The sequence below is a fragment of the Danio rerio genome, chromosome 15 (genome assembly GCF_052040795.2).
Source record: "Danio rerio strain M-AB ecotype USA chromosome 15, GRCz13ab, whole genome shotgun sequence".
Taxonomy (NCBI): Eukaryota; Metazoa; Chordata; class Actinopteri; order Cypriniformes; family Danionidae; genus Danio; species Danio rerio.
Genome location: NC_141035.1, coordinates 41932501 through 41957052, shown reverse-complemented (window position 1 = coordinate 41957052; position 24552 = coordinate 41932501). Strand labels below are relative to the sequence as shown.

At 35.5% G+C, this 24552-nt stretch overlaps 1 protein-coding gene and 1 long non-coding RNA gene across 11 annotated transcripts in view; one reads left to right on the top strand and one right to left on the bottom strand.

Moving 5' to 3' along the window:
- The window catches only part of robo2 (roundabout, axon guidance receptor, homolog 2 (Drosophila)), an 848620-nt gene that overhangs the window by 99786 nt on the left and 724282 nt on the right, over positions 1-24552 (bottom strand). For 9 of the 10 annotated variants that reach the window (XM_087283262.1, XM_087283263.1, XM_087283265.1 and 6 more), the window contains 3 exons: positions 14973-15109; positions 7844-7968; positions 2127-2298 (listed from right to left, as the gene is read on the bottom strand). In XM_087283262.1, the coding sequence (XP_087139388.1) occupies positions 2127-2298; positions 7844-7968; positions 14973-15109 (434 nt within the window). 10 annotated transcript variants of the gene reach the window in all.
- On the top strand, positions 2986-7517 carry LOC147833746 (uncharacterized). Its single transcript, XR_015509782.1, has 2 exons — positions 2986-3288; positions 3907-7517. It is a non-coding gene; the product is annotated as an uncharacterized LOC147833746 (long non-coding RNA).

Sequence of the window (24552 nt, the reverse complement as noted above, 5' to 3'; positions counted from 1 at the left end):
TGACATGGAAAAAGGATCTTAATTATATATTACCACTTTTTAATATGTATGTTTACACCATTTCTGTTAGCTCCAGAAAAAAAAAATGAAGGAATGAGAGAATGAATGTGAAATATCATGACCGTCATTAACCTTGTATAAAAACAATAGGGTCTATGCAATGTCCTCACTAAGATAGAAAACCAATGTGTGTGTGTGTGTGTGTGTGAGGTGTGGTGGAAGATGACAGTGAAGAGAGATGACAGGAACAGTAGAGGAGGAGGGTCACGGCCACACCTGCGCTGAAGGAAGAGTGTGATTTAGTGGCTGTTTGAGGTGGCGATGGGAGCCGGACGGGTTCAAGGAGAGATTTGATGAAAAATGTCTGCTGCCAGACGACACCAAGGCCTTCACGCTGTCCAAAACTGTCCCGTCAGATGAACAACACTCCATCATGTCACGCCGACACACACACACATCATATCACATAGTCTTATTACACTCACACATAAACCAAAAGACCTACTTTTAGCAGACAGTACACAATGTCCCCTTGTTTTTACGTTTTTTTATTTATTTAGTAGGATTGTGTTTATCTTTGTTCATTTATACTGTCAATAACAATAGTTATTCTTACTAAAATCCCATTATTCTATTTGTGCAATAGAATTTGTTCATTCATTTGTTCTTTACCCCCTTCGCACGGCACGCAGTATTTAGCCATTCATGAGGGGTCATTTGTGCTTGTTTCCATCATCCACAGGGTTTGTTGCATGCTTTTTCCCGTGATGGCGTCAGGGCTGATACAGCAAAGCTGTTGGTTTGCAGCAAGCACTTTTGTCGAGAGAGCTGTAAGTGAATTGAAAAATGGCTGACTTTTTCTTTTATCAGTTGAGTTCGTTACCATTCAGACATGTCGCCTATATCAGTGCTGCTGTGTTTGCCTATGTCTAAAATCCTCTGCATTACTGGCAGGGTTAATGGTAGAAATAGACATGGCAGGAGACCTGCTGCACTGCTATCCACTGTGCCTGCATTCAGACATGGGGATTCTAGAGGAGATAAGTCCTCCTCATTTATAGTGTTTATATAAACATGATTATCTTTTTAACGAAATAACAAATTGTGCTTATGTGTATATGAAATTATGACTAACATATGTAGCAGGGCATTAAATTACTCACTGTTTATTTCTTTCCAGTTTTACTTTGTAAACTATAAAATCATGCATCTCCTCCGGTTTGTGTCTCATTTTGTGAGACAACTGACTGCAGTTGTTCGCTCCCCTCTTTTTCCCCTGCTCTGCTGGCCACGCCCACTCCTCCCTCTGCTCACAGCACTCCACGCCCATCATGAAGCATTTTTTGAAAAATAGACTTGAACTGAAAGAGGAGGGTTTCATGGCCCTTTAAGGCAACAGGTTTACTTATCTTTTGTTAACAGTTTTTTCTTTTTGCTTTACCACAGACCTGGCATCATAATTCGTCATAAACAGACATTTTAATCCATATACTAAATATATGTAATTACTTAATAGTCTAATTAATTAATTAATTACTAATGTAAAATAGTAACAATTGTTTGTTTATTTTTTAAAGGTCATGTATTATATATATATAAAATAATAAAATAATGAATATATATATATATATATATATATATATATATATATATATATATATATATATATATATATATATATATATATATATTTATTATTGTATTATTAAATTAAACAATTATTGTATTATTAAATTAAATAAAATATTATTAAATAAAATAAATTAAATAAAATAAACCATAAAATAAAAAAAAAAAATGAATTATTTTATTTCTATATTTGTATTTTCGTAAATTACTAAAATTTTTATAATAAAAATGTACAGTATATATATTAATATTTATATATATTTTTATATTTTTTATTTAATTTTATAAATTATTTTGTAAAAAAAAAAAACTTAGTTGACTTAATTTTAATAACCTAAACTAAATTACTTTAATTAACTTTCAGGAAATGTATTTCTTCGTAAAAAGTTTGTCAAAAAATTGTCAAAAAAAAAAAAAATAAATCCAACAAAGCAGCACAATGAAACACAAGCAAGGTAAGAAAGCCCTGCTTTGGTCAGATCCACCCCAGTGCTTACCGTCTGTGACCTCAAGCTGTGCTTTGGCCAGGATGCTGCCCGCCACCGTCAGGGCCTGGCAGATATAATAGCCCGCATCTGCCCGCTGGACCGTAGTGATGGTTAGATCTCCACTGGGCGACACCGAGAAACGACTGTTGGGCTGCTGGGGTTGATTTGGAAACAGGAGATTCTACACAAACAAAGAAGAGAGAGAAAAAAGAAAAGAAAAGTGAGGAGCATTTCTAGGCAAAACCTTGAACCTGAATCCTGCCGCTATTCGAATAGACAACTGCAGGGTGGACATTTTACGCATCAGAGGTGGCAAACAATCATCGGTATTATCAAGTAATAAAACTGCAAAAGGAATTACAGTGGATTGACTTTTAATATTCAAAATTGCCTAACTGGTTTGCTAAGTTGGACTGTGTGTAACCCCTCACTGAGAGTATCCATTGTGTCCAAATGACTCCGGTAATTGCTTTGGGCTGCGTTGTTTACTCACTCTGTCTGACATGGCTGTTGTGTTTGAAAATTAAATCTGCTGGAAAGGAGGAGGCCAGGCGATTCAAAGCAAATTCACCACCAGTGCCCAGTTTAGCCCGTTTGCTAATTACAGCAGATAACAAGCTGGGTTGGTTAATGGCCATCATTGACAGAGCCCTCACATTTACCTCAGGTTTTATATCCTTGAGATCTCACCACTCTTCCTTTCATTTTCTCCCTCTCTCTCTTTTGATTTCAGAATCCTCATAGCTGACCGACAGAAACTGAAAGGCATTAGCCGGATTCAATTACACCTAATGACTTTAATGCTCCAAATTATGCTCCAAATGATGTTTTTTTTTCTCTCTTTCTTTCTTTCGCTCTTTTTTTTTTTAATTAGCCTCTCACACATGATAGATGTTGGGTCCATTATCCTCAAGTGTGACTGAGAGGCTTCTCTCAGCACTAATGACTCAATAACGGCTTTAATTTTGCCTTTTTAACAAATACCTTCATATCTTACTTAGGAACGCTAGGACAGAAAGTGCAATAGAATGCATTTAATATCGAAATTAAGGCTTAAATCCACCTGGATTTCTCAATTTGTTTCTAAAACCTGCTGCTACAATGCTGACATGTTCGCATGAATTGAAAGTTGATGAAACTAAAACTAAGACTTTTATATCAGTATTTTTATGTATATCCAACTGAAATGGAATATTAAATAGGGGGCGGGGCTTTCTTTTTGCACATCATTCCCTTGTAATGGTAACTAATGGTAAAAGGGACATGGTTAAGAATGCACTCATCGGCCACTTTATTAGGTACACCTTACTATTACTGGGTTGAACCCTCCTTTGCTTTCAGAACTGCCTTAATTCTGTATGGCATAGATTCAACTATGCACTGGAAATATTCCTCAGAGATTTTGGTCCATACCGACATGACAGCATCACGCAGTGGCTGCAGATTTGTCGGCTGCACATCCATAAAGTGAATCTCCCGTTCAACCACATCCCAAGGGTGACTAATGTACCCAATGTGTGTCAAGAAAGTTTCCCCCACACCATTACACCACAACCAGCATGAACTGTCGATACAAGGAAGGATGGATCTTCATGTTGTTGATACCAAATTCTGAACCTACCATCCAAGTGTCGCAGCAGAAATTGAGACTCTTCTATTCTATTGTCCAATTTTGGTGAGTCTGTGTGAATTGTAGCCTCAGTTTCCTGTTCTTAGTTTACAGGAGTGACACATAGTGTAGTCTTCTGCTGCTGTAGTCCAACTGCCGTCAAGGTTTGACTTGTTTCAGAGCGGTTGTATCGTGTGGTTATTTGAGTTACTGTTGCCTTTCTATCAGCTCAAACCAATCTAACCATTGTCCTCTGACCTCTTGCATCTACAAGGCATTTGCACCCACAGAACTGCCACTAACTGGATATTTTCTCTTTTTCTGACTATTCTCTATAAACCTTAGAGATGGTTGTGCGTGAAAATCCCTTTGGATCAGCAATTTCTGAAATACTCAGAGCAGCTCGTCTGGCACCAATAACCATGCCGTGTTCAAAGTCACTTAAATCACTTTTCTTCCCCGTTCTGATGCTTGGTTCAAACTGCAGCAGATCGTCTTGACCATGCTTACATGTCTAAATGCATTGAGTTGCTGCCATGTGATTGACTGATTAGAAATTTGCATTAACGAGCAGTTGATCAGGTGTACCTAATAAGAGTGTACTGTTGCTAAAGCTGTCAAACTGAAGTCAACATACGGGGACTTTGATAGAAGATTACCAAAACAAACTTTTTTTGGTGAATTAACTTTTTGTTTACAGATTATTTTGTTCACATAAAGAATAAAAATGTGTCTTAGCAAAATCAATTTTGCTAGGTGACCTATCTGTAATTATGACTTGTATTCATTGATTAATAAACCAGTTAAGGTTGTTTGCAAAGTTGGTCCCAAGTGGCCACAATCGAGTGTTCAGCTCCAATCCTACCTAAACATTTCAAAACACCCTTGGGCCAGCTAAACAAGTTTAACAGACTCACTAGAGACTGACGGTGCATTCCAAACAGGATCTATCATCCGCAGTGAAAACAATCAAGGCTACCATATTGAAGTGCCATTACAAACTGAAGAGCTCAAAATAGGCTACTTCAAAGGGCCCTCGGGAATGAAGGATTTTGAAGGCTACAACTGATGATCTTTTGGGCATCCATGAACCTTTGCAAAGGGAAATTGTTTGGCATCCCACAATGTGTTCCTCCCGGAAGGGCTCATCCCTATTCCAGGGATTGGTCCTGGAGGGCCAGTGTCCTGCATATTTTAGTTTCAACCCTATTAAACAGACCTAAACCAGCTAATCAAGTTCTATCTAACCTAGGTATACTAGAAACAGGTGTGTTGAAGGAAGTTGGAGCTAAACTATGCAGAACAACAGCCCTCCATCACCGAGTTTGGAAACCCCTGTCCTACTCCCTTTTGAAACTGTCACTCAGCACTCTGCAAATAGAATGTAGTGTGGATTTTGATAGCTGTAAAGGGTGCCAACCTGATTTCACCAAGTAGGACATATTTCTGGATTAACATCTATGTTAATCCTGGAACAACCTTCCAATCAGCCAATCAGAATTAAGGGATAGGTTTACAGTTTATTTTAAGTTTAGGCTTACGGTTAGGTTTATACATTCTACATGACTGTTTTCAATCTATTATTGCCCTCTGGTTTTGCGAATAATTAGATTTAGGGGTAGGGAATGGGTATGGATTACATTTTCGAACAAAAAATGATGCTCCAGGATCAACATAGACTTGGCAAAATCAAGACATGCATGTAAGGGTCCATGGACGTACCATTGGAGAAAGCTCAATGTCCAACTTGGATCGTATATGCTTTCAAATCCAATCATATTAGCCATGACGTCCATTGGCTTTCTGTTAGAAGTTCTCTATATTGCATCTTACCATTTTTTTATTCAAACCTAATGTTTAAGGGACGCACAATGAAGACTAGCTAACATTCTGTTGAGTAGCAAGCATCTAATATCGATCAACTGGCAGAAATAATCCATAATAAATCAGCTTTAATATATCAGGGTAATAATGATAACATCAATAATAAGGGTGTCAGGATCCTCCAAATCCTTGATTCGAATACATTTTCGATTCTAAAGTCTCGATTCGATTCGATTTTCGATTATGAATAATTAATGAATTAATAACAAATTAATTATTTGTAGCCTACCATTTAAGCTACATGACTTGCATGGTCTTCGTTTTACCCATAAACAAATCATACAGTAAATGAAAGGTAAGTTACACACATAATTACCACCTGTCAATCACTTTTTTCTGTGGGACTCGTGAATAGGCAGTGATCTGTGTCGTTATAATGGCGTCGGTAAAAAAGGTGCACAACCAACAGGAACCAGCCAACAGTATCTGAGGTGTTCGCTAAAATGACTAAGTACTTGTGTGAAAGTAAAAGATGGAAGCAGTCTACTGACCCGCTGACTGCCTTGACCCACTGTCTCGAGCGCATGGCAATGTGTGTGCGTCTGTGTCTGTGTGTGAATGAGTGTGTGTGGTCACGTTATGTGCGTTTTCAGAGGTAGTGAGGAAGGAGGGCTGCTCAGAAATGCTACACGCCAGTGTGGATGTGGATCGTTGTCGTTCTAAAATGCCATTTAAAAACAAAGACATATTAGTGTAAACAGGGCCTGAGTGTGTATTTTTCGCGAGCGGATTTGCAACGGGTGCGGGGCGGAGGATCGCGATGCGCCCATCGTCTATCATCTAAACCGTAATACGTACATAGCAGAGCTTGCAAACTGTGTTTTTTTTTTGTCAACAACATGAACGTTGTCAACATAACTAACTGAAAATCCAAAATACTTCCACACCGGCGACTTCATTGAAAGAGGAGAGGATTTAAGCTCTGTCGATGGGTCTCCTGCGTCTGCAGTTTAACAAGCACTTCAACAAGCATGTTTTTTTCCCACTTGGCAAGCCAAGCTAATGTGACATGGGGGCGTGGCAGCATCGACGATTCTATTGTTTGATTGGATAATCGAAGTTGAGCATAAATTACAATCGATTTCGATTAAAAATCGAAATAGTGACACCCTTAATCAATAATAACTTTTATCATCGTTGCTACGTTTCACGTATGTTTTGTAGTATTTTTTGTTGTTTTCTGCTTTGCGCTCTTCTCTCTTCTCTCTTTCTCTCTCTCTTGTTGTAGTCCTATCCTGTTTCAGGTGTGCTACCATTGGTCGGGTGAGCTGTCATTCACCTTCGTCACTAAATCAGCGCGCCAATAAGGATCGGGTCCGCACAGTATAAAACCAGTGCGCTTGCGCTGTTCTGGAGGAGTGCTTGGCCTGCCAACCTCCTCACTTGTGTCGGACTGTTTGTTTGTTTGTTCCGCTTGATTCGTTTGCGAGTGCTGTGTTCTAGTTTTCTCTCTGTTGATATTGATATTTCAGTTAAACTGGTGCTGCTCTTGTTAATGTATAGTGAGATTTTGAACGATCTTTATGAGAATTGGATTACCTGAGATCTTGTTTTGCTAATGGCTAACAGTGTGTACTTTACGAGAATTCTAGCATTTCGAGCAGCTTAGTATAATTTTGTATTAGATAGTTTTTGGAGGCGTTGCCACATGTGTAATTATGTTTGGTAGTTATGAAGTTTAGTTAAGCTACGTGCTGAAGGTTACGGTTTTGTTTCTGCATTTTTCTTTGATCAGTCAGTTTAGTGGGTTGGGGTTTAGTTAGTTCGTTTTGTTATATTTATTTCTTTGTTTTGGCAACACTTCTATTTTTCTTTATTTAATTCAATTATTTAAAATTACATTTATCTTCCATCTTATATTCATTGTTTGACATTATCCATTAATAAATACTTACTTTTTTCACTTATCATATTTTCTTTCACTTATCAAGCGTATGTGTCTCCTCCTCATTCACCCAGCATCAATAGACTCACTGATTGTTACGTATCATCCCTTTAATTATTGAACATCATAAACACGTAACAATCACTAGTATGGTAGCCGATATATTGTGCATGCCCAAAACTGAACATTGCTGGGTTCCAGAATTTATTTACCAACTGTATTGCCTGCAATTGCAAACATCCCTGAAGCATGTAGAGTACATTAACCACTATCTCAAAAGCTTCAACATAACCAAGAGAGCAGTACTGTAGGTTAGGGGAATAATGAAAGAGAAAGATGTGTCCTTACCTGACTTCCTTCTTTCTGCCAGAAGACTGCCGGCTGCGGGTTCCCTTTAGTCTCGCAGGGGAAGCTGGCGGTGCGTCCCTGTGCCACAATCTGATCCCGCGGCCTGATCACGAACTGCGGTGCAGCTGAGCCAAGAACCAAACACATGGACATTACACCATGCCCTCGCACACACACAAATGCACACCAACATACACACGCTGATCAGTGGGAACATCAGGCATCCACAAGCATGGTCTGCCGAGGTTACTGAGACAGAGCTTCCATGCATTAGCCCGTTTTTGACAGCATTCGGCCTTTGGGTTTATCTGTTTGCTTTGACCACAAACAGCAAGGACAGCAACAGTAACCACGGGAAGCCATTCATCCAGGTGGGGCCGCAGATGGCGGTACCGAATGAATGACGGGCAGCTTTCAGGCATGGCCGTGCTGCAGTCACAACACCAGAGGGAGGGGTGGGTCATTCCGGTCAGGACACACGGAGAGGACACGCTACAGTATGTGTGGTTGTCACACGTGGAACCTGCATGGGCACTTTTTGAGTAAGTGGGTTTAAAGATACTAATGCTGGATTCGAATATGTTCCCCATGGATCCTTTTCACATTTTCTGGGTTTCTCGGTAGCGGAAGTCGTCATAGTTGGGAAAACTTTTTTACAATCCTATTTGCTAAAATAATAAAAGAAAACTGCCATGATGGTGATATCAAGACTTCCAGAAAAAGAAACAGAAATTGTGTGAGACTGAAGACGGCAGCCAGAAGAGAGAACAACGTCAGATTTACTATCCTGCCCCATAGATGCTGCATTATTCCTACATTACTGTACTAATATAGTCCACTTAAATGAGTGGATGAATACGAGTGAGTGAACTGAACATGAGTTCCCCAGAAGGGATGTCATTTGGTTTGTTTTTTATTTGTTGATAAATCCCCAAGATGGATTAGATTTTCAGGGTCTTGGACAGACTCTGTGATAGTTATTTAACACAGCATACTGTCTATTCGTAATGAAATTAAGTATTTTGATTTCTGTCATGTATATAAACGCTCATTTAATTATATGTATATATATTTCAATTACACTGATAAGATACCACAGTGGATATAGATCTTGTACTTCTAGGTGCTGAAATTCATTTTTCGCGCAAATTTTCAAATCGCATATATATTAGCTATTGAGTGTATATTAGTTGTAGACCCTTTACTGCGGTGCATTTTGAGACGAATTAAGTTGATTAAATGCACCTACATGTAGAACATCCACTATAGTTTTGGGCACTAGAAATGGCTGCTCCCTCAAATAGAGTATTAAGGATATAGGTATGGAGCCAGATCAGTCTCAAAAATAATATGTTTGCAAAATAAAATTGATACATGCCCAGCACAATTAACATTTACAAAATTCAGTTTGTAAATTTAAAACACACTTCATAAATACAAAACACAATTAGTTAATTCATAAGTAAAAAAGAATTAATATTTGTCTAAATTAACTGGATTTGTGTATTTATGACTTGTGTTTTGAAATGTATGACTTTGATTTGTATATTAATGAACTGGATTTGTGTATTTATGGACTGTGTTTTGAAATATATTAATTGAATTTGTGTATTTATAAAATGAGTTTGTGTATTTATGGACTGTGTTTTAAAATTTATGAATTGGATTTGTGTATTTATGGACTGTGTTTTGAAGTTTTGAATTGGATTTGTGTATTTATGAATTGTATCTTAATTTACGAACTGAATTTGTGTATTGATTGTGTTTTAAATATTTTTATGAACTGTGTTTTGAAATTTTGAATTGGATTTGTGTATTGAAGAATTGGATTTGTGTATTTATGGACTGTGTTTTAAAAATTTCAATTGGATTTGTGTATTTATGACTTGTGTTTTACATTTACGATTCGGATTTGTGTATTTATAAATTGTGTCTTAAATTTACGAACTGTATTTGTATATTAATTATGTTTTAAATATTTTTATGAACTGTGTTTTGAAATTTCCAACTGGATTTGTGCATTTATAAACTGTGTTTTGAAATTCTGAATTGGATTTCGTAAATGTGTATTGTGCTGGGCATGTATACATTTTAATCTTGTAAATGTATTATTTTTGAGACTGCTCTGGCTCCATATATAGGGGCGATTTCGGACACATCCATTTATATTCCTGCATCAAACATAAGCAGATGTCTCAAGCTGGACAAGCTTGGGCCACATTGAAATGGCTGTTGTCACTTTAATAGACATCATTTTCAATTCTCAGTGGCAGCTTAGGTCAAATTCTCACAGAATGATTTTTTTTTCTTATTCATCACACTTAGCAAAATATTTTTAACCTCTCAACTCACCCGGCACAGAAACTGAGCCAACATTCCTGCCGAGCACATTCAAATAAACCAATTAAAAGTACCTTCTTCCCTGCTTTCCCTGTGTTACATGACCCTACAATGACATCGGAATTCAGGAATAGGGATCCAAACTTTGCCCTTGACATAGAGTCACTGCTACTTTCTCCTTAATGAGAAAGTTAGGGCACCGATTGTCTAAAAAAGGTTTGTCTTCAAAGGCAGGGATTGGCAGCTGGAGCTTGCGAGAAGACAAATGCTATTTTAGACTGAAGAACATAGAGAGTTTCAGAGATGGAGCATGAGTATTTACATTCAGGATTCAATGCTTATAGTTGACCCATATAAAAGAATGATTTGCTGTCAGAAAATCTGTACTGTGACCCTGCCATCATTTTTTTTTACTTATAAAAAAGACAGAATGTACTATTGTTAATACAAATTGATGCTTTTTCGGTTGTAAGGCTCACAAGAAGTTACAAAGACGGACCAAAAACAACAACTCTAATATAATTTCAGCATTTTGACACTGTGTTAGTTTTATACTTGTAGCCACGACAATAAATCTAAAGGCAAGACTCCAAACAGTTGATATAATTTAGCAGGGGAACCATTACTCACGGTATACCCATTTACAAAAAGACAAAATCCAACGGGCGAAAAAACACTCTTCCCTCCATTTTGATCCCTAAATGAGCCCCTCTACTGTCTGTGCAGCTGGCAACTGTGGACAAGAGAAGTCTGCAAGTGTTTGTGATTTATGCGACTGAGCCCTCTTTTGTGAGGCTGTACTTGACTGAGGCTGACACATTCAGGCAAGTTACAGATGGTGGCAGATTTACTGGCTTCCCAATCTGGGCGCATGGTGGCATGGACACTTCTGCGAGTTTGGGCATAACAAACAGGCTTTAAATCACAGATTGGCCCGGTTTCATTCTACTCCAACGTTTTTTTTTCTGCACTGAGTGTGCAAGCATGAAAGACGGGCATTTAGCAATGCCACTCACTCAAAGTGATTGTTTAATGACTTGGACGCTCAACTTCATTGTGCAGTTGAGTATTAAAGCCCTTTTTGGCCAGGAGGGGAGGAAAACACACATACACACACTTCCCAAGTCTATTTTTTTCTGAAGAAAGCAGAACAAAGATAGTCATAAATAAACTGTGTCTGCATTTGATTGCATCTCTGGTACATTCTTTAATGCATGTGTGTTTTGTGAATAAAACACACGCTGGGCTCTTTTCTTTGGGAAGGGTCTGCTGGGAGAATGCGGCCCTGTAAGAGCAGAATCGCTGATCGGCTCCCATATTTAATTCATGACGGAGCACATCTGCTCCGTACTAGAGAGAGTTCACGACTAAACACACTTCTGAGAGCTGTAAGTAAACACACATGAGCACAACAGGGGAAAAAAGCATGCACGCTTTCTCCGAAATGCACACACTGACAGAAAAATAAACAGAAACTGACATGACTAATCGAACATCCTCTCGGAGTCTGGAACATGTTGTTTTGAAGTATTTCAACGCAGCCAAATGTACACCCAGATGGCTATGCGTGTTATGAAGAATTTAATCATATTAAGTAGAATCCACAAAGTTTTAAAAGAGGACGCACACTCATCACACTCACTTCGTTTTTTGGGCTGTACTAGTGTGGGAGATTGCTATACTAGCGTACAGTTAGTCCAGCTACAGGTTAGTATGTAACAGGTAAGTACAGAAGAGGAAGCAGAAAGTATTGCATCTCTAAAGAGTTAGTTGAAGAGTTGAGCCACCATGTTGTGTATATCTGTGTGTGCAGCAGGAAGGGAGGAAGGAGCACAGAAGGCACACATGCAGTATGGAGGAGTGACTGTGATGGGTACTTACCGACAGGGCGAGCTGAAGACACAACAATGGTAGAGTGAAGACGACAACAACAACAAAAAAAATGAACAAAAGACAGACAAAAACAGAAAGGACGAACAAAGAAGAAAGTGAAAATAATTAAGAACAAAAGAAACCAAATTCAGAATGAACAATGGCAATGTGTTTTGTTTTTGTATACATCTTTTCAGAACAGTGTCGGCTGGTGGAAACAGATTCCAAAGCAGAGATGTGGAAGGAGAATTGAAAATTGCAATGTATTTTATTTTATTTCATTGTTAGGGTGGACCAGAATCTTTAAAAAAACCAAAGAAATCAAACAATTTAAATGATTTTCCAGGCTAGCACCACCTGGTGGAAAACCACATGCTATTTATTGTTGTTATGTGAACATGTGGACAGCCAAAAGTCAAATTAGCAGTCTTCTTTTTCCTCCTTAACTTACAGACATCTATTTTCATAGGAATTCATTTAAAAAAACGGGGGCTCGTCCGGGATACAGTTCAAGCTATGAGATCTGCTTCACCTGCATTAATGAGCTCAATACACACAGCTCTCAGCAAGACAGACTGTAGGCAGTACTGAAGGAATGACCAAGAGAAACTAGCTGACAAACAAAAAAAGCAGTTCATATTTAATGCAGTAGTGGAGCTGTCGAGGAGGCTGATGCCATATTGACATAAAGAGGGTGCAATCATGCTCATATAGTGCTGTCCTCTCCTTCCTTCCCTCCCTTTAAAAAAAGCCATAAACCTCTCCACTCTGCATCCCTTCACGGCTGAACTCTGTCCACTTGTAAATCCTGCTTTCAAAAGAGCTGAAAAATTGACGGCTGTCCCCACTGGCAGCTCCTGGAGGCCACCAAACCACCCCCTGTGTGCGTGTGAGAGGTTTTAAAGCCCGTCCCAGAGCATCTAAGCAGTTTGATTTAATGTGGTGAGAAGAGAAGGAAGACGGAGAAGAGGTAGAGACGGAGATTATAGCAAAAAAAAAAAAACATTTTTATTAACCTTGCCCACCCAAGCTGGCCTTTTCGAGGTCGGTCTGCATCAGTAAACTGTGAAATGGTTTTGCTGGTTTGGGCTGGAGAGCCAAAGTGGAAGATAGGGTGTGTGTTTATGTGTGTGCAGAAGGGGGGGATGGTGGCCTCCATTCTAGGGGGTGTAAATAATAAAAAGGATTGGTGCTCAGGGCAAGATCACCACCACCTAAATTACACTTCAGGAGTTCATTTGAGACCCGTCAGGAGGTTATTCCACTCTTTTAGACTGAGACTATACAGCAAAATACATTATACCGCTATTGATTTCTAGTAAGGGGAAACCTCATGATAGAGTCAAATGACCCACACCGTAAAAAATGGTTGCAGAGTTAAACCAATTTAATCAAATTAACTTCATTCATCAAATTAACTTTATTTTATTTAGTCACTTACCTACATCAATTCAAAAGACTTAAAATGTCTGTTAATAACTTAAAAAATAAGATGAAAGCTGAATAACTTATTGAAAGTTAAAGTAACATAAAAACATGACCTTTGGATCATATTCTGTTGTAGTGTAGGTCAGGATAAATGCACTGCTAAGTTCTCTTAAAAACAAATAATAATAATAATAATAATAATACAAATAATAAAAACACCTATATTTATATATTTATAATTATAAAATAATAATAATAATAATTTAATTTTTTTCTGTTTAAACTTTAAACATGGTGCAAAACGTCTATATAATAATAATAATAATAATAATAATAATAATAATAATAATAATTATTATTATTATAATAATAATTATAATAATAATAATACATATGTCAATAATAAATGCATTGCTGGGTTCTCTGAAATACAAGCTATTTTGTTTTGTTTGCCATATTACAAATATAATGACAATACTTTTATATTATATGTTATTATTATAACAATAATACTCTTTTTTTCAGTTTAATCTCTTTAAATATGATGCAAAAATGTAATTTTCAATCAATAATGATAAATAATCGAAAGCAGCAATTAGTAATCAAACATTCAATAGCTATATGATATTTAATATATAATAATAATAATACTGCTAAAAATAATAATAAACTTGCCAATAATATATTCATTGTTGGGTTCTCTAAAATACAAGTATTATTATTATTATTATTATAACAAAAATAATCATTTATTTCAGTTTAGTCTCAATAAACATGGTGCAAAAATGTTATTCTGCAATCGATGATTATAATCAAGTATTCAGAAGCAGTAACTTGTAATCAGTCATGGAATAACTATATAATATTTAATAATAATAATAATGATACTACTACTACTACTACTACTACTACTACTACTACTACTACTAATAATAATAATAATAATAATTATAATAATTATTTCTCTTTTTCTGTTTAAACTCTTTAAACATGGTGCAAAACATCTATATTTATATAATAATAATAATAATAATAATAATAATAACAACAACAATAATAATAATAATTTCTCTTTTTCTTTTTAAACTCTTTAAACATGGTGCAAAACATCTATATTTAATAATAATAATAATAATAATAATAATAATAATAATCATAAAATGTATATATATATATATATATATATATATATATATATATATATATATATATATATATATATATATATATATATATATATATATATTTATTTATTTATTTTTTTTTTTTCAGTTTAATCTCTTTAAATATGGTGCAAAAAATGTAATTCTACAATTGATTATAATCAAGTAATCAAAAGCAGTAATTAGTAATCAATTATGCAATCAAAAACATTCAGCCAAGTTGATTGCATGAGTCACTTTTTTAAACTGTATGATGAAACACTTTCAAGGCAACCAGACATGATTTCGCTTTTGGTGTGGGGTGTGGACTCGGACATTCAACTGACCTCTGACCGTGAGGGTTGCGGAGGCCTCCATTTTGCCCACTCGGTTCTCCGCTACACAGGTGAAGGTTCCTTCATCACTCGCTGTTGCCTTCTTTATTCTCAGCGTGAAGTCATCTTTATCAAATTTCATATCGTACCTGAAACACACGATGTGAACAGATGATGAGTATAGCAATTAGATACATCTTTTTTAAGCACAACCGTTTCCCAATTCAAAGGCAAATGCTTCACTTTGCTGAGACAAATGATGTCCTGAGTTAAATGCTCATTTAAATGCAATGAAAAATACAATAGATCACCCAGAATATCCCATAATTCATTGCGCACTGACAATAGCCCCTTTCACACAGTGATACCGGTAAATATATGGAAAATATCCAGAACGATTTTACCGGTAAATTAAAAAAAGCACACAGACAAGGACGTTACGAAATTTTTGCGGAAAGGACGGTTCACACATCCATTCCAAAATACCGGTAAATTCTGACATCATTAACCAAAAATGAGCTCTATACGGCTGCACTTGTATTTGTAAACATTTTACTACATCACAAACTCTGTGGATGGATCAGTATTGTGAACAACTTAGATGAAAACACTTTCGCATGTTGAGATGTACATGATATGTGTGTGCTGGTGCTCATGGGCTGTTTCACGGGCACACGCAAAGCTCGAAGGTAAACAAACAACGGCTGATCATAAGCATCTTACCGATAATTATTTACACAGTTGGCATTAAGATGAACATATAAATGTTATCTGACAAACATCTAGGAGCTAAATATGTCTGGTAAAATACTCAAAGGCTTTTATTCTTATAAACCGCGCGAACGTGAATGCTTCTGACTGTTCTAATTGGCTAAAGCAGGAGTCTCACGTCAGTTTGTTCAAGACGTGCACACAACCTTTCCGGCAATCTTCCTTCTGCATTTACACAGCGCAGCATTCCAGCAAATTACTGGTAATGTTACAACTTCCCTTTCCGGAAAATAGCCAGAACGAATTTACCGGTATTTTCAAAAAGGGCCTGTTCACACAAACACACCTTTCCGGGAAAATTGACGGTAATTTTCCGGAAAGGTCTGTATGCGTGAAAGGGGCTAATGATCGGATGTTTTATAAGAAAAGGACAGAATTCACTTTTAAACATACATAAGCACTGTTTTTTTATTATTTATTAGCCCACTTGAATATATATGATACCCTATTAAGAAGTGGTTTTATATTTGGGTTACATTTTTCAGTGTGTATGAGAAAAAGATTAGCCCTCCTGTGGATTTTTTGTTTCTTTTTCAAATATTTCCTAAACAATTCTACACAGTATTTTCTATAATATTTTCTCTTCTGGAGAAAATTGTACTTGTTTTATTTTGGCTAGAATAAAAGCAGTTTATATATTTTTTTTTAACCATTTTAAGGTCAATATGATTAGCCCCCTTGGTCCCACTTTATATTAAGTGGCCTTAACTAATATGTACTTGCATATGAATTAATAGTTTGTTACAATGTACTTATTGTATAAATACATGTATTTACTGTGTACTTAAGCTTGATTGAATAAATGTATGTAATTACATCTGTAATTAACTTTTGTAATTACATTTGTAAATACACTGTTGACCATCCCTTACACCTTAACCCACCCTTAAACCTACCCATGCCACCAAACCTGTCCATAACCCAACCTCTAACCCAACTCAAAGGCACCACAAGTGTTCTCAAATACATTATAAACACAGTAAGTACATTGTATTTATTTTTTTGATGTAATTACATAGTAGTTTAGGACACTTAATATAAAGAGGGACCGCCCCCTAATCCAATATTATATTTCTGATTGTTTAAAGAACAAACCACTGTTAAACAATGACTTGCCTAATTACCCTAACTTGCCTAATTAACTTTGTTAAGCCTTTAAAGGTTCAAGAAACCCTCGAGTACTTTTTCTTAGATTTTAAACAGATTTGTTGAGCATCACTTAGGCCACATTACCGCCTTTCAGCTGTAATTGTGGGGAAAACTGGATAATTTTGAGCTTTTGTCAGCTAATTTCATCTTCCGGGTTTAAAATGATTTTAGGGCGGGATCAAAATCGGTGACGTAGCGCAAAACTACTTTCCTTTAAACAGAATTTGGGTCAAAATAAACAGGAGGGTAATAATTCAGGAAGGCTAAAAAGTCTGACTTCAACTGTACATGTAAATAGACCAAAGTAAACATATTTAGGTTGGGAATGACGCTTTGTTTAAAGTTTAATATCAATTTAGTATCACATTCAATAAATTCCAGTCGGCCACATGTTTTATACCACTTGTCAATGGAATCTGTCACAGTTGCTAGGTGATCAGCTGTGAAGCCAAGAGAAAGTAATCTTAAGTAAAAAGGTAATGCAAAAACATAAACAGTTATCGACAGCTTTACAAGGCAAAACCTAAAGCCAAACCCCGGACATTTTATAAGGTTTAGAAATGCCGGACAGACAATTTTTTTTAAGTCCCAAGAAAGTGCCTCTCTGTGGGTTTGCAGAGAACGCGAGACTGTCTTGCCTTAATTTTATCGGCACCTTTAAATTGAATTATTCAACAATATCAGTAAAAATAAGATATCTTTTAACTGCCAAAAGACTAATATGTATTAAAATTATCACATGAAATATCCAACTCTATATTAATATTGACAATATGTCATATTTGCAATGATTTAGGACACCAGGTGGGGAAAATAGAGTGTATATTTGAGAAAGTGCATTATATAGCAGCACTGCATATTTTTTTATTACTGACAGCGAAAGATTAATTATTCAACAATGACACACACACGCACACGCACACACACATATACAGTCTACAGAGAAGGAAGCTTTCAACCGGAACCGCAGATGCTTCCAATATTTATGAGGCATTCTGTGTGTATGTGTGCGTGTGTGTGTGTGTGTGTGTGAGAGGAAGAAGTGGGCGTTTCTGGGGGCTAATCAGAGAAACAGGCCGATTCCAGGTCAGACAGTACAGAGGGATTTGAGATGTAGAATCCAGCCTTATTGATCTGCACCTCTCTGGCAGCTTCAGGAGCAGCGTGTCCTGGAAACTGACAGCCAAAGGTGATGAGCTGAGTGTGTGTGTGTGAGGTGAAAGTGTGGTTGAAAAGTTGACAGGCTTTGCTGGATGGTCTTCTTTGTAGTATGTTGCTATAATTGGGATTTGTGGAGTGTGTATGTGTGTGTGTGTGTGTGTGTGTGTGTGTGTGTGTGTGTGTGTGAGAGGGCGTTGTGCTGTGGTGGTTTTTGTACGACGGCTAGACTGCACTCTACTGTCTTCTGTCTGTCACTCCAGATCTGGCCAGCCATGTGGCACGAGATGACCCTCTGACATGAGGACCAATAAGAACAGGATTATTCTTATACAGACTGTTGTGGAGGAGGACAATATGTAATCAAATCAGTACTTCTGCTTTATTTTCATATAAAAACAAACAAACAAAAGAGAAAATTGAATAAGGAACTGGAATATAATGACATTTAGCTATATAAATTGTGACCTTGGACCACAAAACCAGTCGTAATAGGCATGTTTTTGGAAATTGAGATTTTTACATCGTATGAAAATAGAATAATCAAGCTTTAGATTGATGTTTGGTCATTTGGATTAGTGAATATATCCAAGGTATACAACTATTTGGAAATCTAGAATATGAGGGTTGAAAAAAAACAACAACTAAATACTGATACAGTTGTCTATAAACTTGACCTAATTGAGTTCGTAGGAATACATGTTACTAATCATATATTTAATTATTTCATATAATTAATTTATTTAATATTGATATATTTGCATTAGAAAAGCTACAAAATATCTTCATTGAATATAAACTTTACCCAAAACTCTATAATTTTGCGCCATGCACTGTATTTTTGGCCATTGCCATATATATATATATATTTGTGCAACAAAAGATTTACAATTAACAAAATAAAATAAAATAAAATAAAAATATTTCCATATATATATATATATATTTTTCCTGAGTATTTCTTTGATTTTTATGACATTTTCACATTGTTTATCGTTTTAAAATGTGAAATTAAATTAAATTAAATTAAATTAAATTAAATTAAATTAAATTAAATTAAATTAAATTAAATTAAATTAAATTAAATTAAATTAAATTAAATTAAATTAAATTAAAACATCTCCTCAGTATTTCTCTGATTTGTTACATTTTTTTATTTTGTATCATTTTAAAATGTATTTAATTTGCTAAAATCATTATATTTTTAATATAAATCTACATGCAATTGAATATAATATGTAACAATAATATGTAACAATATAATATTTCTGCATTTTTAATCAGAAAATTACAAATATAATTTAAATATTTATATAATTTATAACTTAAACCTTTTTTAAGTTAAAAAAGAAACATTCAAGTAAAAAAAAAATTATTATTATTAATATAATATTATTAAGTTTAGTTTAAAAATAAATTAAAGAAATCTAAGGCGTCATGGTGGCACAGTGGGTAGCACGATTGCCTCACAGCAAGAAGATCACTGGTTCGAGCCTTGACTGGGTCAGTTAGCATTTCTGTGTGGAGTTTTAAAAATGATAACTCAATGACAAACAACACAACAGAAATACTAAAAGTTGACATGAACAGAAAATTAAAAAATCAAAACTAATTCAGTAATAAAACTACATTAGATTCTGAAAATAACACACACTTATAGAGTGTGTTTTTCCTCATGAACAACTCCTAATTTGATCACACTTTATAATTTATTACATGCTTTGATCATGTAAGGTCTAAAAGTCCACGTTTAAATGAATAAAGCTGATACTGATTTAATGTAAACTCAAGGAGAAAGACACTGCACAAAAGCCTAGACATTCAAAACTATCAAGTATCGTTCTGACAGAGCCTGAGGCACAGTCTGACGCAATCAAAAACAGAAAGAGAGAGAGAGATTGAGATTAAAGTAACAACATAAACACATGCAAATCAGATTCTCAACCACTTAGACTAAATATTGCATGAAACGAGCCTGGTAAAATGAGAAACACACACAGAGAGAAACAGTAGCGACCTATATGTGCTTCCTATCAGAGCCGGATCTGTTCTCTATTAGGAGAGGAATGCAATTACACATGAAGCAAGGCAATGCTGAGGACTCCATTGGCCTCCAAAACAACGCACACATATTACGCAGCATGCATTAGTGACAGATTGGGGGTGTAAACATTTGCAGACACAGCTTTTGACTGTCTTTTCCTTGTTAGTTTGTACTTGGAGCTCAGAGTTGGTGTAAAAGTCTGAGCCAAATGGCCTGGTGTTACTTTGACAAGCTAATGAGTTCATATCTCATTTCTGCATGAACAGCGCAGGCGTCCTGAAACTCGACGAAAAGAGAGTTTGGATTGGATGCTACTTTTCCAAAGGTTTTTCACCAGCAATAATGGATTGGGGCTTGATAAGTAAGGGATAAATTACATCCGGGTGGTTGTTATCCCAAGATAAAAGACAGCAGGTTTATTGGCAGTCCGATGTGAAGAGTAAAGGGCATTTCTGTGAAAACAAACGCCTGGATGTACTTTATCCCACTTATTAAATGGCTACTTGCACAAACCCTAAAAAAAATAGACAAAAGACACTGTTCTAAGCAGTATTAATTTAATAATTCTTAAATAAGTGCAAAGCTGACAGAAACAAAAACAGCTGATGGAGTATACACTAACCTGCACATTATTCAGACACAAGATGGCGCCAAATTGTCAAAAACTCAACGCTGACAGAAACAAAATCAGCTGACGGAGTATAAACTAACCCGCACGTTATTTAGTCACAAGATGGCGCCACATTGTTAAAAACACAAAGCTGACAGAAACAAAAACAGCTGATGGAGTATACACTAACCTGCACATTATTCAGTCACAAGATGGCGGCAAATTGTCAAAAACTCAACGCTGACAGAAACAAAATCAGCTGACGGAGTATAAACTAACACGCACATTATTTAGTCACAAGATGGCGCCACATTGTTAAAAACACAAAGCTGACAGAAACAAAATCAGCTGATGAGTATACACTAACCTGCAAATTAGTTTGTCATAAGATGCCACCATACTGTCAAAAATGCAAAGCTGACAGAAACAAGACAGCTGAAGTATACACTAACCTGCACATTATGAACATTTAACTTGATGACTGAATGAAAGGGTTTGGGACATTTACATAAGCTATAAAATTTAAATGTTAATACTATAATGATATGTTGTTATGTTGATAATTGTAACTGACCCTCTGTAAATATAATATGAAAATAAAAATATTCCAAAAATGGTTATTTGATAAGGTGTTATATTGTAAGTGAAACAGAAGCTGTGTCCCAAATCGCATACTTATGCACTATTCTACGCCATTTTGTAGTATAAATAGTTTAAGTAGTGTGTTCACACTTAAAACTCTAAAAATAATAAGCGCACTATTACCCGGATGATGCACTTATTAGCCAGTAAAATAAAGTGTGTAATAGACATGCACTCAACGACCGCAGGTTTGCTTGCGTAGCGGAAGGGGCGGAGCTATCAGCCGCACATGTTGGATAACTTTATTAATTTTAGATAGTGAAAGCAAAATTCTCCTACGAGAGTGATTATAGCGCCTCCCGATGGTGAATGCGGCAATACTCACGGCAGGTATTATTTGATAATTCGGTCGTTTATTTCACTGATTTGGCAACCGTCAAATCTCATCAGGGAAACGGTTTGAATTTCCGCTTAGTAAAAAAACATTAGTGTGCCATTTGGGACGACACTACATACATACTGTATACTATGCTGTTGACTGTGTAAGTGCATAAGTACATAGTGCATGAGTGCATAGTGTATAGTGCGCCATTTGGAACGCAGCTACTATCTTGGTTTTGTGACCGGGTCCTACGACACATTTTTTCCACCATTTAAATGTTAAATATTGTATAACCTGAAGGTCAACTGCTTGGAAACCTGTTATCTAGCACAAACGTGAGCTCTTTCAGACATCTACATAATCAGGGCTGAAAAGAGGCAATAAGGAAAATACAAGTGACTCGACGGCTCAGAATGTCAAAATTAAAATAATCCGCCGCTTCAAAGAAAGAAAATAAAATCAGACACATGTTTTTTGTCTAGTCCGGGTCTTGTGGTAATTACGTGCTGCGAAATTCCGACTTATTTAATTATTAGATTGTCATTGTTTCTTTCTCTAAACCTAATTAATTTCTTGATATGCTTCTCGGGAAGAAAAGAGAAGACGCATGTTGAATTATTACCTGACAGATAGACTGATTGTAGTACGAGCTGAATTAATTACTATGTGTGTTTTAGCTGACAGTTGAATAATGGAGATTAATCTAATTGTTTCTTACAAAACTAATAAACCAAGAAAAGTCTGCATTGAAATGTGCAGGACGACACTTGTGATCTGATGAAAGGAGCATGGTAAAGTAATTATGTATAAATCTTTATAAATGTAATACGTTTAAGCAGTTGGACACTACAGGGACAGAATGTAATTGTGATATTGTGATCTAAATTGTGATTGATGTCAATGAACACCAAACAAACTGGTCTAATTCAACCACACTGATTCAAACTCATATTACAGTACTTCATATGTTACCCTGGATTACAAACTTGTCATAAGTGTCCATTTTTCGAAGTTAAGATTTGACATAATCTGAAAACTAAATAAATTAGCTTTTACTAATTCATGGTCTGTTAGGATTAGATAATGTTTAGCAGAGATTTAAAAATATTTAAAAATCTAGAATCTGAGGATAAAAAAAAACAACCCAAAATCCAGTTAATTACTGTAAAAAGCTGTTAGACATGAAGTGTGTAAGAATACACTTTACTAATCAAAAATAAAGTTTTGATATATTTACAGTGGAGATTTACAAAAAAAAAAGTTCAATAAACATGATCTTTACTTAATATTTGATTGATTTTTGGCTTTTTTGGCCTTTTTTTACATTTTTTTATAAAAACTATCATTTTGACTAATAAAATGTATTTTTGGCTGTTGTTATTGCCAAAAATTATCTTGGCAAAATAAATCAAAAGGATTTGTGATCCAAAGTTGCATATTTTAAATGTATACACATTGTAAACACTGTGTGTGTTTGATATACATGCTTTCATACTGATTAGGTTCACTATAATTACTAAACCACCATCGACAGTGTGCTTTGTTGTGTTTTGAAGGCCACTTCGCAAAGCATGTTCTTGAAGTGTTGCCATGTTCTCATATAATAAGAGTCTCTGATCTTGCTTTTTTAAAGCTTGGTTTATAAAGCTTTTAAGTTTTTGGAATTCTTAAAGTAGGTGGATCACAACATTTTGGCTGTATTTTCAAAATAAAATGGATTTTGGATTGTTATTTTGTGATGTTTTGTGGAAAGATCTGGCAACACACACTCTAATAATGCCAGGTTATTTTAACCCAGTGTTGGGTGTAATAGGGACTAAACTAACTGCTGGGTTAATTTTCTTAATTAAATGAATGGGACCAAATTTAACCCAATGTTTGGGTTAGTCCATATTTTACCCAATTTGGGTTGAAATAACTCAGTATTTCTTAGAGTGCAAATTGAGTCCTTAAAGCAGGGGTTTCCAAACTTGGTCATGGAAGGTCAGTGTCCTGCATGGCTCCAACTCCCTTCAATAAACCAGCCTGGAATTTTCTAGTATACATAGAACAAGCTTGATTAGCTGGTTCGGGTGTGTTTAATTGGGGTTGAAACTAAAATATGCACACCCCTACCTTAAAGTGTGAACTGACAATTCATTCATATATTATTTATATTCTGAAGGAGTATTACATGACACTGTTTTTAACTAAGGACACACATTATACACTCTAAAAAAACTTTATTTATTAGGGTAAAGGTTGAGTTGGTTGAAGTAAAAATATTGAATTGCTTTGTTATGTTAACCTTTAATGGGTAATTTTTATAACAAATGAACCAGTTGGGTTAAAAACATACATTTCTCAGTCAACTGATAGTGAATAGATAATATGTTAAATATATGTTAATATAATAGTTAAAATGTTAATATGTGTGCATAATGTTGTTTCGTGTTATAAAGTTACGAAAAAATATTATCGATGATTTAAAAAAACAAAACAAATATGCTTATATGTCTACAAGTCGAATTACATCTACACTCTTAACTAATGAAAGGAAAGCTTCATAGCCAATCTATTGTGTGTGAGTAATGTTGGTTTGTGGTATAAAGTTTATTTAAGCTCTTACAGAATAAAATTGATGCTTTTTTAAAAACTAAAAACAAATATGTTTACATGTCTCCATGTTGCATGATTTTTATATCTATTTCATCTACACTCTTAACAAATGATACGAACGCTTCATAGCTGATCTACAGTATGCTACACATAAAAAAATAATTACTCTCGGGTTCATCTCTGAAGTTTTTTGTCGAAATTATACTCATGTTTGAGTCATTTAGCCGTTATGCATTTGATTACAGTGTCAAGCCCGAAATTATTCATGGCCCTGGGTATAAATATACACTGTAAAAAA